At 45.0% G+C, this 13,947-nt stretch overlaps 2 protein-coding genes across 2 annotated transcripts; both read right to left on the bottom strand.

Moving 5' to 3' along the window:
* Nucleotides 1–3,479: 3,479 nt before the first annotated feature.
* On the bottom strand, nt 3,480–4,424 carry LOC139036973 (olfactory receptor 9I1-like). Its single transcript, XM_070472819.1, has one exon. The coding sequence runs from the start codon at nt 4,422–4,424 to the stop codon at nt 3,480–3,482; it is 945 nt and encodes a 314-aa protein (XP_070328920.1).
* Nucleotides 4,425–12,107: 7,683 nt separating this feature from the next.
* On the bottom strand, nt 12,108–13,052 carry LOC110123996 (olfactory receptor 9I1-like). The gene has a single exon (XM_070472818.1). It carries the CDS (start codon nt 13,050–13,052, stop codon nt 12,108–12,110), a length of 945 nt encoding a protein of 314 aa, XP_070328919.1.
* Nucleotides 13,053–13,947: the final 895 nt, after the last annotated feature.

The following is a 13,947-nucleotide window of genomic DNA, read 5'->3' as shown; positions in this document are numbered from 1 at the left end:
TTGGGCAACTGATTGGTGCTGGATTTCTTTCTCATCACTTTGTTTAATTTTTACAATATGCTCTTGAATTAAAAGTTGTTACATTTGTTTTAGACTTGATGAAATTTAGGATTTGAGACATTAAACCACTTATCCCAGTTGTCACAGTGAATTAGTGGTAGAAGTGGAATTAGAATACAAGCCTGCTTCTGAGAGTCATGCCTTTGTCTATGGCTATAATCTGAACAAAAGGACTCTGAGCAAAGGCCCAAAGGGACGGTGAGAGAGCACTTTCTTAACTGCAGAATGGGACTCTTCTATGTAACTGTGGCCTCTGTATTTGCCACTTCTGTGAAGCTCAGATGAGACCAGGCATGTGCTGTAAAAACGTGTTCAAAGGCAATTACTGAGCACTCCTCTGGTTCAAGCTCTGGACTGGGGGACGCGTTCAGCCATGCAGAAAGCAGACTCTGCCCTAAAAGGGTTTTGCAGTCTTGTGAAGGGGTTATAGTTACTTCCCCCTCTTACCAGATCTTTTGCTAGAGAAGATAATATGCGGGGCAGCATTTTCCTTATACCTGCCTTTGCTCTCTGACCTTGCTTTTCCTGGAAACCGGATGCCTGGTGGGGAGAACTGTGTATGAGGCAGGCAGTGTGAGTCAGGAGGGCAGGCCATGCACCATATCCTTCAGAAACTAAAGACTTGGTCCTTGAGGAAGCATTCCCAAAGGCTTGATTCATCTTGAAGGTATCACAGTAACATTAAAGTGGGAAACAAAACAAACTGAGTGATTAGGTGGGAAGGCAATTTGCAGATTTACAAATTCCATTGTTCTGGTGTGAACCAGGAGGAAAGACACTCCAAGACGTGAGAATCTAGGATGTGAGGAGGAAGGCTCATTTCTTAAACACTCCCTTCCCGTGACCATTGAGAGACTCACTTTTTAAAAATCGAGGTATAGTTGCTTTACAATAATGTGTTAGTTTCCGCTGTACAGCAAGGTGAATCAGCTCTATGTTTACAGATATCCCCTCTTCCTTGAATTTCCTTCCCATGTAGGTCCCCGCAGACCAGAGCATCGCGTAGACTTGTCAGTGCTATACGGTTGGTTCTCATCATTACATATTTTATACGTAATATCAATAGTGTCTGTATGTCAGCCTCAACCTCCCAATCCATTCCACCTGCCCTCTTAGTGTCCCTGTGTTGTTCTGTAAGTCTAGGTAGAGACTCACGTTTGTCTTATGCAACACTCCCCATTTACTGAGGGAATGAGTCACTTATGTATTAAAAAGTAAAGACTAGCTTTTTTTTTAAACTTTTTATTTTGTATTGGAGTATAGCTGATTAACAATGTTGTGATAGTTTTAACTGAATGATGAAGGGATTCAGTCCTACCTATACATTTATCAATTCTCCCCCAAACTCCCCTCCCATCCAGGCTGCAACATAAGACTATTTAACTTTATCTACGGGTATCTTCAGAAGCAATCCTTGTCCCAGAGAAGAAGGCAGAACCAATGGGAGCAAAACTGAGAAGGAAAGGACGGGAAGCCCAGGTCTGGGCACAAAGAACGCTGGACTGGGGAAGAGTAACTGAAGCCTCCCTGGGCCGCCGAGACCCTGTGAGTTATGATGTCAGTGAGCAGCTTGAGACTTCTGGGTTCTAAGGAATGGAGATGGGAGCAAGAGAAGAAAGTACATTTGAATTGCTGGAAATAAGTGTTATCATATACACAGTTAAAATTTAAAAAAAATTTTTATTGAAGTATAGTTGCTTTATAATGTTGTGTTAATTTCTACTGTATGGCAGAGTTATTCAGTTATACATACATATATGTATATATATACACACACACACACGTAATATATTATTTTTTTCATATTCTTTTCCACTAAGGATTACAAAGGACATCACAGGATGTTGAATATTGTATCCTGTGCTATACAGTAGGACCTTGTTGTTTACCCCTTCTATATATAATAGCTTGCATGTGTTAGCCCCCAGGTATCTGCACTGGCTCAACTAGTAAAGAATTCGCCAGCCAATGCAGGAGATGCAAGAGACCTGGGTTCGATCATGGGTCAGGAAGATCCCTTGGAGGAGGAAATGGCAGTCCACTCCAGTATTCCTGCCTGGAAAACTCATGGACAGAGGAGTCTGATGGGCTACAGTCCATGGGGGCTCAAAGAGTCGGAAGCACGCACACACGCACACATCTGCTAACCCCAACTCCCTACTCATCTCCTCCTCCCTTCCCCTCGGCAATCACAAGTCTGTCTACTACAGCTGTGAGTCTGCTTCCCTTTGGTAGAAAAGCTCTTCTGTGTCATGTTTTAGATTCCACCATAGGTGTATATTGTCACCCTGCTTATTTAACTGATATGCAGAACACATCATGTGAAACGCTGGGCTGGATGAAGCACAGCCTGGAATCAAGATTGCTAGGAGAAATATCAATAACCTCAGATATGCAGATGACAACACCTTTATGGCAAAAAGCAAAGAAGAACTAAAGAGCCTCTTGAGGAAAGTGAAAGAGGAGAGTGAAAAAGTTGGCTTAAAGCTCAACATTCAGAAAACTAAGATCATGGCATCCGGTCCCATCACTACATGGCATAGTAGTGGGAAAATAATGGGGATGTAATAGATGTAGATGGGGAAATAATGGAAACATTGAGAGACTTTATATTTTTGAGCTCCAAAAATCACTGCAGCTGGTGACTGCAGCCAAGAAATTAATATGCTTGCTCCTTGGCAGAAAAGCTATGACCAACCTAGAGAGCTTATTAAAAGCAGAAACATTACTCTGTCAACAAAGGTCCGTCTAGTCAAGGCTATGGTTTTTCCAGTAGTCATGTATGGAGGTGAGAGTTGACCTATAAAGAAAGCTGAGCGCCAAAGAACTGATGCTTTTGAACTGTGGTGTTGGAGAAGAGTCTTGAGAGTCCCTTGGACTGCAAGGAGATCCAACCTCCATCCTAAAGGAAATCAGTCCTGAATATTCATTGGAAGGACTGATGCAGAAGCTGAAACTCCAATACTTTGGCTACCTGTTGCGAAGAGCTGACTCATTTGAAAAGACTCTGATGCTGGGAAAGATTGAAGGCAGGAGGAGAAGTGGACGAAGGAGGATGAGATGGTTGGATGGCATCACTGAATCAATGTAAATGAGTTTGAGTAAGCTCTGGGAGTTGGTGATGGACAGGGAAGCCTGGCATGCTGTAGACCATGGGGTCACAAAGAGTCAGACATGACTGAGTGACTGAACTGAACTGAATAGGTGATATCATATGGTATGTGCCTTTGTCTTTCTGACTTAATTCACTTAGGATGATAATCTCTAGGTCCATCCACGTTGCCGCTGATTTTCAGTTGTTCTTGTGTGTCTGTGTGACTACTGTCTCTCTGAGGATACAGGCTGCATATATTGCTGGCGCCTGTTCGGATAGGTTGAAACGGGGAAGAAAATGGACCGAGAGAGCCTTTCAGCCAGATCTACACACTCTGAGACACCTGGAACCTACCAGTGACCTTTCTGAAGGCTGCTTTCACATCCGTGTTTCTCAGGCTGTAGATCAGAGGGTTCAGCATGGGGATGACCACAGTGTAGAAGACAGACACCACCTTGTCTTCCTCTAGGGATGTGCCTGAAGCACTCCGCAGATACATGAAGGCAAGGGTCCCGAAGAACAGAGCCACAGCAGTGAGGTGGGAGGCACACGTGGAGAAAGCCTTAGCCCTGCCCCCTGAAGAGCTGACCTTCAAAACGGCCTTGATGATAAGCAAGTAGGAAATCAGGATGACCAAGGCGTTGACCAAAATCACAAAGCTGCCAAAAAAGATAATGATAACCTCTGCATCTTTTGTGTCACTGCAGGCCAGCTTCAGCAGGGGTGGGAGGTCACAGAAGAAGAAGTTGATCTGATTGTCATCACAGAAGGAGAGGGTGAACGTACACGAGGTACGCAGGATGGACCCCGTTACCCCACAGACGTAGGCTCCGAGCACCAGCGCCCAGCAGATCCTGGGAGGCATGGCCACGGTGTAGAGCAGCGGGTTGCTGACAGCCACATAGCGATCGAGGGCCATCACTGACAGCAGGAAACACTCCGTGCCTGCACAGACGGTGAAGAAGAAGAACTGGGCAGCACACTGGCCGTAGGAGACGACCGTCCTGCCCGTGGCCAGGGTGGCCAGGACCTGAGGGGTGATGACCGAAGTGTAGCAGGTGTCCAGCAGTGAGAGATGGCTCAGAAAGAAGTACATCGGGGTGTGGAGTCGGGCATCCTCCTGGATCAGAATGAGCATGCCCAGGTTCCCCAGGAGGGTGACTAGATAGAAACTCAGAAATGCCATGAAGAGGGCGATCTCTAACTCAGGATAGTCAGGAAAGCCCATGAGGATGAACTCAGTTACTATGGTGAGATTATTCTTCCCCATGGATTTCACATTGACTAGAGATCTGAGGTTGAGAATGAGATGGAAAAAAAAAATTCCCAGAATTGAAGAACAAATGTTTTCTGTCTGGTTGAAGTTAGGTTTATCTTTGTGGGCAAATGTACAGAGGTTGTGTTTGAGAAATCTTGTACCTGGCTGACTCTTCTCGGACATCCTGCGTTTTTGGGAGCTGAGCCATGAGCTGGTGCTTCTAATTTAAATTAACTCTGGTCTATATTTGGAAGTTTCTGCGAAGATAAGAGACACATAGACTCTGAGATTTGGAAATAATCTAGGCTGCATCTGCTCTAACATCCGTTGGACACTGGAGTCTCCTCTACTGAACACCACTCCATGTGTTTGTCTGGTTGCCCTGTGAGCTTCTATCTGTGGACAGTTCTACCTGTGAATTGCCTTTTTGGTTCTAGATTCTGTCTTTTTCTTTGGCTTTAGTTTCACCCCTTCAAGACACAACAATTCTAAACCCTTCTTCTCAGGAAAGCATTTTGGAGGTTGGAAGATGGCTAATCTTTAGGTGGACTATTCCCTCATTTCAGCTCAGTTCAGTTGCTCAGTCGTGTCCGACTGTTTGTGACCCCATGAATTGCAGCACGCCAGGCCTCCCTGTCCATCACCAACTCCTGGAGTCCACCCAAACCCATGTCCATAGCGTTGGTGATGCCATCCAAATGTCTCATCCTCTGTCCCCTTCTCCTGCCCCCAATCTCTCCCAGAATCATGATCTTTTCCAGTGAATCAGCTCTTCGCATGAGGTGGCCAAAGTACTGGAGTTTCAGCTTCAGCATCAGTCCTCCCAATGAACACCCAGGACTGGTCTCCTTTAGGATGGACTGGTTGGATCTCCTTGCAGTCCAAGGGACGCTCAAGACTCTTCTCCAACAACACAATTCTAAAGCATCAATTCTTCGGCGCTCAGCTTTCTTCACAGTCCAACTCTCACATCCATACATGACCACTGGAAAAACAATAGCCTTGACCAGACGGACCTTTGTTGGCAAAGTAATGTCTCTGCTTTTTAATATGCTGTCTAGGTTGGTCATAGCTTTCCTTCCAAGGAGTAAGCATCTTTTAATTTCATGGCTGCAATCACCATCTGCAGTGATTTTGGAGTCCCCAAGTATAAAGTCTGACACTTCCCTCATTTACCCAATGATGTATATTTTAATTTTTTTACTTTGCAATTTTATTGTATTTTATTGATGTGTAGTTGATGTATAAGTTGGAAGTATACAATATAGTCATTTGCAATTTTGAAATGTTGTGCTCCTATGTAGTTATTATAAAATGGTGGCCATGCTCCCTGTGTTGTACACTCTATCCTTGTAGCTTATTTTCTTTCTTTCTTTTTTCTGCTATTGAACTCTAATTGCCTTAGAATGTTGCATTAGTTTCTGCCATACAGCAAAGAGCATCAGCTCTCCGTGTACATACATTGCATCCCTGTTGAGCCTCCCCCACCCAGTTCTGTCTCTCCGGGTCATCACCCAGCACTGAGCTGAGTGCCGTGTGCCGTGTATCTGTAGCTGCTTCCCGCTGGCTGTCTAGTTCACACATGTGCCACATGTATGTCTATGCCCCTCTGTTCATCCCACCCTCCCCTTCTCTCCTGTGTCTCCATGTCCCTTGTCTATGTCTGCATCTCTATTACTGCTCTGGAAATATGTTCATCTGTATCCTTTCTCTAAATTACGTCTGTATGCATTAAATATATTTGTTTTCTCTTTCTGACTTACTTCACTCTGTATGACAGACTCTAGGTCCATCCACATCACTACAAGTGACCCAGTTATTGCCTGTTTCAATGTGTGGTCAATACTGTTAGTCAGATGGTATTAAAAGACGTGTTCATGGGTCCAAACTAGCAAGTGGTAAATAAGTTCTGAATATCTAGGGCACAGCAGAGTGCTTTTAGGTGAAACATTGTATTACAAACTTCAAAGTTGCTAAAGAGTAGTTTCTGACTGTTCTGACCACAAGGAAGACAGGACAGTTATGGGACACGGTGGAAGATATGCTATGCTGGCAATTATATTGTAATATATGACTATCAAACCAAAGCATTGTACAACTCAAACTTATACACTATTATGGTAGTAATGAAAATTATAACTGAATGATTTTCTCCACTTTAATTTTTGCCATGTTATTCTAGGGCTGGAGGTCTCCTCTAGCTGGGATCAAGGGTCGCTCGTGGGAGGGAGTCACTGGCTTATCACAGAAAACACAGCCTCCTTGAGCCGTTCCCTGCACCCCACTCCGGCAGCCCCGTTCTGGGATGAAGGATGTTCTTCGGGGAGCCCTCTTGGGGTTGTCAGGATCCACAGCCACCATCTCTAGGACGGACACTATCCAGCTGCATAAACTTCCGGAGTCACTTCCTCTCCTTGGACTTTGCTGTCTGTCCTGCAAAGTGGCAGGGCTAGATGACGTCATCATGATGATGTCGTCATGATGATGAGACCATCATGAAAGTTCCTCTGCTCTCAGCACCATGACTGTATCTAGATGTGCGGTCGAGTGCGGCTCCAGAAAGGGTTTTTCTAGCCCGGGTGCTCTAGGTGTGAGTCACTGAGCACATGAATGCGGCTCTCTCTCAGGTGGTGTACCGCTTGTTTGCTTGCTAGGTCGTGTCTGACTCTTCTGTGACCCCATGGACAGCAGCCCACCAGGCTCCTCTGTGCAGGGGATTTCCCAGCCAGGAGTACTGGAGTGGGTTGTCCCTTCCTTCTCCAGGGTGTCTTTACTTAAACGTCATATTATGCACTCTTGCATCCAAAATTAATCATATTCCCAAGTTCCTGATAAACTGTCATTATTGAGCAGGGTGAGATCCTTCATATTATTTTATTCTTCTCTCCATCCTCAATTGTTTCCCAATCCCTTGTAGGGATACATGTCAACTATATATACCTCTCTATATATTGCTTTTATATTTACTTAAATATGTGTATATTTTAAAAAGTATACTTATTTTTAGTGTAGTTTAATGTTTATAGACATGATCTTTTTTGTGTCTTTTTCCACATATAGTATATCTTTTTGATTCATCCATGTTGTCTCGATAAATTGTTAATTTTTTTCTGATTTTGTTATTCTCTTCTTGTGTGCCCTTCCTAAGAGTGGCAGCCAGGATATTAAACATTCCACATACATTATCTCATACAATCCTCATGATGATCCTGTGATAAAATCATTATTTTGTCCTGCAGGAAACTGAGACTCTGAATAGTTAAGTAACTTGTCCACAGTCACATGACTAGTCAGTTGAAAACCCCAGATTCTAACTCAGGTCTGCAGTGTTTCAAAGCCAAAGCTTCAGTACATAGGAGTGATCCCACCTACACATAATCACAGGACACCCAGTGCTTTGTGGTAGATTCTCTGGTCTAAGCAAGGCAGTATAGTACCCCACCCCTGTCCGGGAAAACTATCTACATTTTCTATCTGTTGCCTACTGACACACAGATAAGCCTGAAAAGATTGCAGCTTAGGTTTTCAAGGAAAAAGATGAGCCAGTCTTGTTTGTGTGTTTCATATAAGAGCTGGAACCCCAGTCTGGCCGGGGTCCCATTAGGTGACAAGGTCTGATGAGGTGGCCAGAATCTCTGCCCAGTTTCACCCTCCCTAGTCTGTGTGGACCTTCCTTCAGAGCCAGGACCCTCTCAATGTTATCAAGGTCTCGATGACATCCTACTTACCTGGTGGAATAATCCGGTTGGATGCATCTTCATTTTGGAATCAAACTAATCAAAAGTCATTTAAGAATTTTGAAGAAGCAGCTCAGATTATGCAAATGGATGTATAGAGCTGACAGATTTTAGATTTTTTCTTACTCAGAAAACCAGAGGCTCTTTAAAAGTACGTCTGGGGATGGTTTTATAGAGGATGCAGTGAGCGTGAAAACGGTCCCTGACTTGTGAATCAGCACCTGGACAGCCCCCAGGGCTCCCTGGGACAGGCAGCGCTGTCACGGGAAACTCTTCTGAAGGTGCTCGTTAGCTCAGCTCCCACGTCAGAGAGGATGAAAACAAATTCTGTGGGGTTCCGTTTAACTCCTGAGTCTCATTAGTCTCAAAGCTCATCTGCAGCTCCTCTAGGGACTGAGGCTGGTTCCCCTTCACCACTGGCCCTCAGTGTCCAGCTGTGCCATTAGTGGTGATGTCAGGACCGGGACTCAACTCTGAAAAGTCTGGGTGAAGTTTTATACACTGCGTCCATCCTACATCAATCCATCCTTAAGTCTTAAACCTGATGTCAAATTCCATCTCAGAATCTGGAGTCCAGCTGCATCATCTGTGCAGAATTTCACTGGGAGGGACTCATCTGTGCCATGAGTATAGCCCTTTCCTTAAAGATCCATTTCCAGAGTTTCTCTGGGCAGTGTTCTCCGGCTATTCTAGCTCTTGTCTCTTTCCTGGTGTCTGAAACCCACGCTCCCTTCTTCAGAACCATGCAATTTGGCACTTAGTTCTGCTTGTCTTACGTTGTTTATGGCTGTTCCTTGTTGGTTAGTCTCATCTCTCCAGCTGGATTACAGGTTTCTGAGACACCCCATCTGCTCCTTCCTAACGACTTCTATTCTTGCCCTGTAGGCTTCCATCGACTCATCCACGTAGAATCAGAAATCCTTCAGCACTGGGGCCTCAGAGAGGCCATGTGCTTCTTCACTCTAGAGTCACCCAGCTGGAATAAAATCTTTTCATAATCAGCAAGTGTTTAGCCACTCTAGAGCTTCCCTGGTAGCTCAGAATCTGCCTGCGATGCAGGAGACCAGGGTTCGATCCCCGGATGAGGAAGAGCTCTGGGAGAAGGGAATTGGAACCCACTCCAGTATTCTTGCTTGCAGAGTCCCATGGACAGAGGAGCCTGTACAGTCTATAGGGTCTCAGAGAGTCTGACTGAACGACCAACACTTCCTTACTTACCGCCAAGCCAGGGAGGCTTTTGCACTTGCAGATGCCAGGTGATGCAAGAAAATATTCTGAAGATGGAAAGCAACCATGTGTCATGACCTCCGGCAGCACAAGGAATACTATTTTCCAGTGTATTTTGGACAATATGTGTGATCATTTCCTGTAATTAAACACTTATTCAAATAACTATGTGTTAAAAGAGTATGTGTTGGAAAAGGAAAACCCACTCCAGTATTCTTGCCTGGGAAAGCCCATGGACAGAGGAGCCTGGCGGGCTACAGTCCATGAGGTCACCAAAGAACTGGACAGGACTTAGTGAAAAAAAAAGAGTCTGTACACTGTACTATGAATGCTTCCTGAGGTAGTCTAGAGGGCACAGTGGCAGTTGGGACAAAATAGACGAGAAAAAGGAGAATAAGCCAGTGTTGATAATATTTCATTAAACATCCGCATTGCACTCATCTCACACGCTAGTAAAGTAATGCTCAAAACTCTCCAAGCCAGGCTTCAGCAACACATGAACTGTGAACTTCCAGATGTTCAAGCTGGTTTTAGAAAAGGCAGAGGAACCAGATATGAAATTGCCAACATCCACTGGATCATCAAAAAAGCAAGAGAGTTCCAGGAAAACATCTATTTCTGCTTTATTGACTATGCCAAAGCCTTTGACTGTGTGGATCACAATAAACTGTGCAAAATTCTGAAAGAGATGGGAATATCAGACCACCTGACCTGCCTCTTGAGAAACCTATATGCAGGTCAGGAAACAACAGTTAGAACTGGACATGGACCAACAGACTGGTTCCAAATAGGAAAAGGAATACGTCAAGGCTATATATTGTCACCCTGCTTATTTGACTTATATGCAGAGTACATCATGAGAAATGCTGGGCTGGAAGAAGCACAAGCTGGAATCAAGATTGCTGGGAGAAATATCAATGATCTCAGATATGCAGATGACACCATCCTTATGGCAGAAAGTGAAGAGGAACTAAAAAGCCTCTTGATGAAAGTGAAAGAGGAGAGTGAAAAAGTTGGCGTAAAGCTCAACATTCAGAAAACTAAGATCATGGCAACTGGTGCCATCCCTTCATGGCAAATAGATGGGGAAACAGTGGAAGCAGGGTCAGACTTAATTTTTTGGGGCTCCAAAATCACTGCAGATGGTGATTGCAGCCATGAAATTAAAAGATGCTTACTCCTTGGGAGGAAAGTGATGACTAACCTAGACAGCATATTAAAAAGCAGAGACATTACTTTGCCAACAAAGGTCCATCTGGTCAAGGCTATGGTTTTTCCAGTGGTCATGTATGGATGTGAGAGTTGGACTGTGAAGAAAGCTGAGCACAGAATTGATGCTTTTGAACTGTGGTGCTGGAGTAGACTCTTGAGAGTCCTTTGGACTGCAAGGAGATCCAACCAGTCCATCCTAAAGGAGATCAGTCCTGGGTGTTCATTGCAAGGACTGATGCAGAAGCTGAAACTCCAATACTTTGGCCTCCTCATGCGAAGAGTTGACTCATTGGAAAAGATCCTGATGCTGGGAGGGATTGGGGGCAGGAGGAGAAGGGGACGACAGAGGATGAGATGGCTGGATGGCATCACTGACTTGACGGACATGACTTTGAGTAATCTCTGGGAGTTGGTGATGGGCAGGGAGGCCTGGCGTGCTGCGATTCATGGGGTCACAAATAGTCGGACATGACTGAGTGACTGAACTATTACTTTAGTAGTTTAAAAACTACAACAGATTCTATAACTTCCCTATTAAAAACCCTTCATGGGCTTCTCATTGCACTTAGAAAAGAGTCTAGTTTCTTGTTCTAGTCTATGAGATCATAAGGCATCTCCCTTCTTCATCTCCTACTGCCTGTCTCTTTCCTTTTCTTTTGAGTGGACAGGAGTCAGTTTAGCCTGGACAGATCAGGATAAGGAAAGATGGGGCAAGCTGAGAATGGATCCAGAGGAACAGAAAGATAGTAAGCAGCACAAGAATGAGCACTGTCTGAGATGAGTCTGATTTCAGACCTTCTTTTCTTTTCCCTGATGTGTCTGTCCATCCAAGGAGTACTGTACTGGGATGGATGGATGCTTTCCGCACACTTGAATTAAACTTAGCTTGAATTATAAAGGTTATCCAAGGATATTCTCTGGTATCTGAGCATCCAAGACAATTTCTTTTACTGTCTGAACTCTTTATTTTCTATTAGCGCACAGCTGGCTGACAATGCTGATAGCTAGCTTCAGCTGAACAGAGAAGGTCCGCGGCCATACACACAAAGGTTCCATTCTCCTCCAAACGCCCCTCCCATCCAGCTGCATATAACACGGAGCAGAGTTCCCTGCGCTGCACAGTAGATGCTGGGTGGTTATCCGTTCCATGTATAACAGCTTGCACATGCTAACCCCAGCCTCCCGATCCAGCCCTCGCCCACCCTCCCTCCCATTTGCAACCGCAAGTCTGTCCTCTACATTGATGGGTCTGTTTCGTTTCATAGATAAGTTCATTTGTGTCATATTTCAGCTTCCACACCCAGGTGATATCATATGGTATGTGCCTTTGTCTTTCTGACTTAATTCACTTAGGATGATAATCTCTAGGTCCATCCACGTTGCCGCTGATTTTCAGTTGTTCTTGTGTGTCTGTGTGACTACTGTCTCTCTGAGGATACAGGCTGCATATATTGCTGGCGCCTGTTCGGATAGGTTGAAACGGGGAAGAAAATGGACCGAGAGAGCCTTTCAGCCAGATCTACACACTCTGGGACACCTGGAACCTACCAGTGACCTTTCTGAAGGCTGCTTTCACATCCGTGTTTCTCAGGCTGTAGATCAGAGGGTTCAGCATGGGAATGACCACGGTGTAGAAGACAGACACCACCTTGTCTTCCTCTAGGGATGTGCCTGAAGCACTCCGCAGATACATGAAGGCAAGGGTCCCGAAGAACAGAGCCACAGCAGTGAGGTGGGAGGCACACGTGGAGAAAGCCTTAGCCCTGCCCCCTGAAGAGCTGACCTTCAAAACGGCCTTGATGATAAGCAGGTAGGAAATCAGGATGACCAAGGTGTTGACCAAAATCACAAAGTTGCCAAAAAAGATAATGATAACCTCTGCATCTTTTGTGTCACTGCAGGCCAGCTTCAGCAGGGGTGGGAGGTCACAGAAGAAGAAGTTGATCTGATTGTCATCACAGAAGGAGAGGGTGAACGTACACGAGGTACGCAGGATGGACCCTGTTAGCCCACAGACGTAGGCTCCGAGCACCAGCGCCCAGCAGATCCTGGGAGGCATGGCCACGGTGTAGAGCAGCGGGTTGCTGACAGCCACGTAGCGATCGAGGGCCATCACCGACAGCAGGAAACACTCCGTGCCTGCACAGACGGTGAAGAAGAAGAACTGGGCAGCACACTGGCCATAGGAGACGACCGTCCTGCCCGTGGCCAGGGTGGCCAGGACCTGAGGGGTGATGACCGAGGTGTAGCAGGTGTCCAGCAGTGAGAGATGGCTCAGAAAGAAGTACATCGGGGTGTGGAGTCGGGCATCCTCCTGGATCAGAATGAGCATGCCCAGGTTCCCCAGGAGGGTGACTAGATAGAAACTCAGAAATGCCATGAAGAGGGCGATCTCTAACTCAGGATAGTCAGGAAAGCCCATGAGGATGAACTCAGTTACTATGGTGAGATTATTCTTGCCCATGGATTCCACATAGACTAGAGATCTGAGGTTGAGAATGAGGTGGATAAAAAAATTCCCAGAATTGAAGAACAAATGTTTTCTGTCTGGTCGAAGTTAGGTTTATCTTTGTAGGCAAATGTACAGAGGTTGTGTTTGAGAAATCTTGTACCTGGCTGACTCTTCTCGGACATCCTGCATTTTTGGGAACTGAACCATGAGCTGGTGCTTCTAATTTAAATTAACTCTGGTCTATATTTGGAAATTTCTGTGAAGATAAGAGACACATAGACTCTGAGATTTGGAAACAATCTAGGCTGCATCTGCTCTAACATCCGTTGGACACTGGAGTCTCCTCTACTGAACACCACTCCATGTGTTTGTCTGGTTGCCCTGTGAGCTTCTATCTATGGACAGTTCTACCGGTGAATTGCCTTTTTGGTTCTAGATTTTCTGTCTTTTTCTTCCACACTTTGGCTTTAGTTTCACCCCTTCAAGACACAACAATTCTAAACCCTTCTTCTCAGGAAAGCATTTCGAAAGTTGGAAGATGGCAAATCTTTAGGTGGACTATTCCCTCATTTTCCCATATACATATTTTTATTTTTTTACTTTGCAATTTTATTTTATTGTGATGTAGTTGATGTATAAGTTGGAAGTATATAATATAGTCATTTGCAATTTTGAAATGTTGCGCTCCAGCTATAGCTATTATAAAATAGTGGCCCTGATCCCTGTGTTGTGCACTCTATCCTTGTAGCTTATTTTCTTTCTTTCTTTTTTCTGCTATTGAACTCTAATTGCCTTAGAATGTTGCATTAGTTTCTGCCATACAGCAAAGAGAATCAGCTCTCCGTGCACATACTTGCATCCCTGTTGAGCCTCCCCCACCCAGTTCTGTCTCTCCGGGTCATCACCC

The sequence above is a fragment of the Odocoileus virginianus genome, chromosome 10 (assembly GCF_023699985.2).
Source record: "Odocoileus virginianus isolate 20LAN1187 ecotype Illinois chromosome 10, Ovbor_1.2, whole genome shotgun sequence".
NCBI classification, from domain to species: domain Eukaryota; kingdom Metazoa; phylum Chordata; class Mammalia; order Artiodactyla; family Cervidae; genus Odocoileus; species Odocoileus virginianus.
The sequence above is the reverse complement of the archived record's forward strand: the minus strand, read 5'-3'. Positions and strand labels throughout refer to the sequence as shown.

What these genes read in the sequence shown, in the direction of transcription:
- LOC139036973 (XM_070472819.1), bottom strand. Translation starts at nt 4,424, where the DNA reads ATGGGGAAGAATAATCTCACCATAGTAACTGAGTTCATCCTCATGGGC.
- LOC110123996 (XM_070472818.1), bottom strand. Translation starts at nt 13,052, where the DNA reads ATGGGCAAGAATAATCTCACCATAGTAACTGAGTTCATCCTCATGGGC.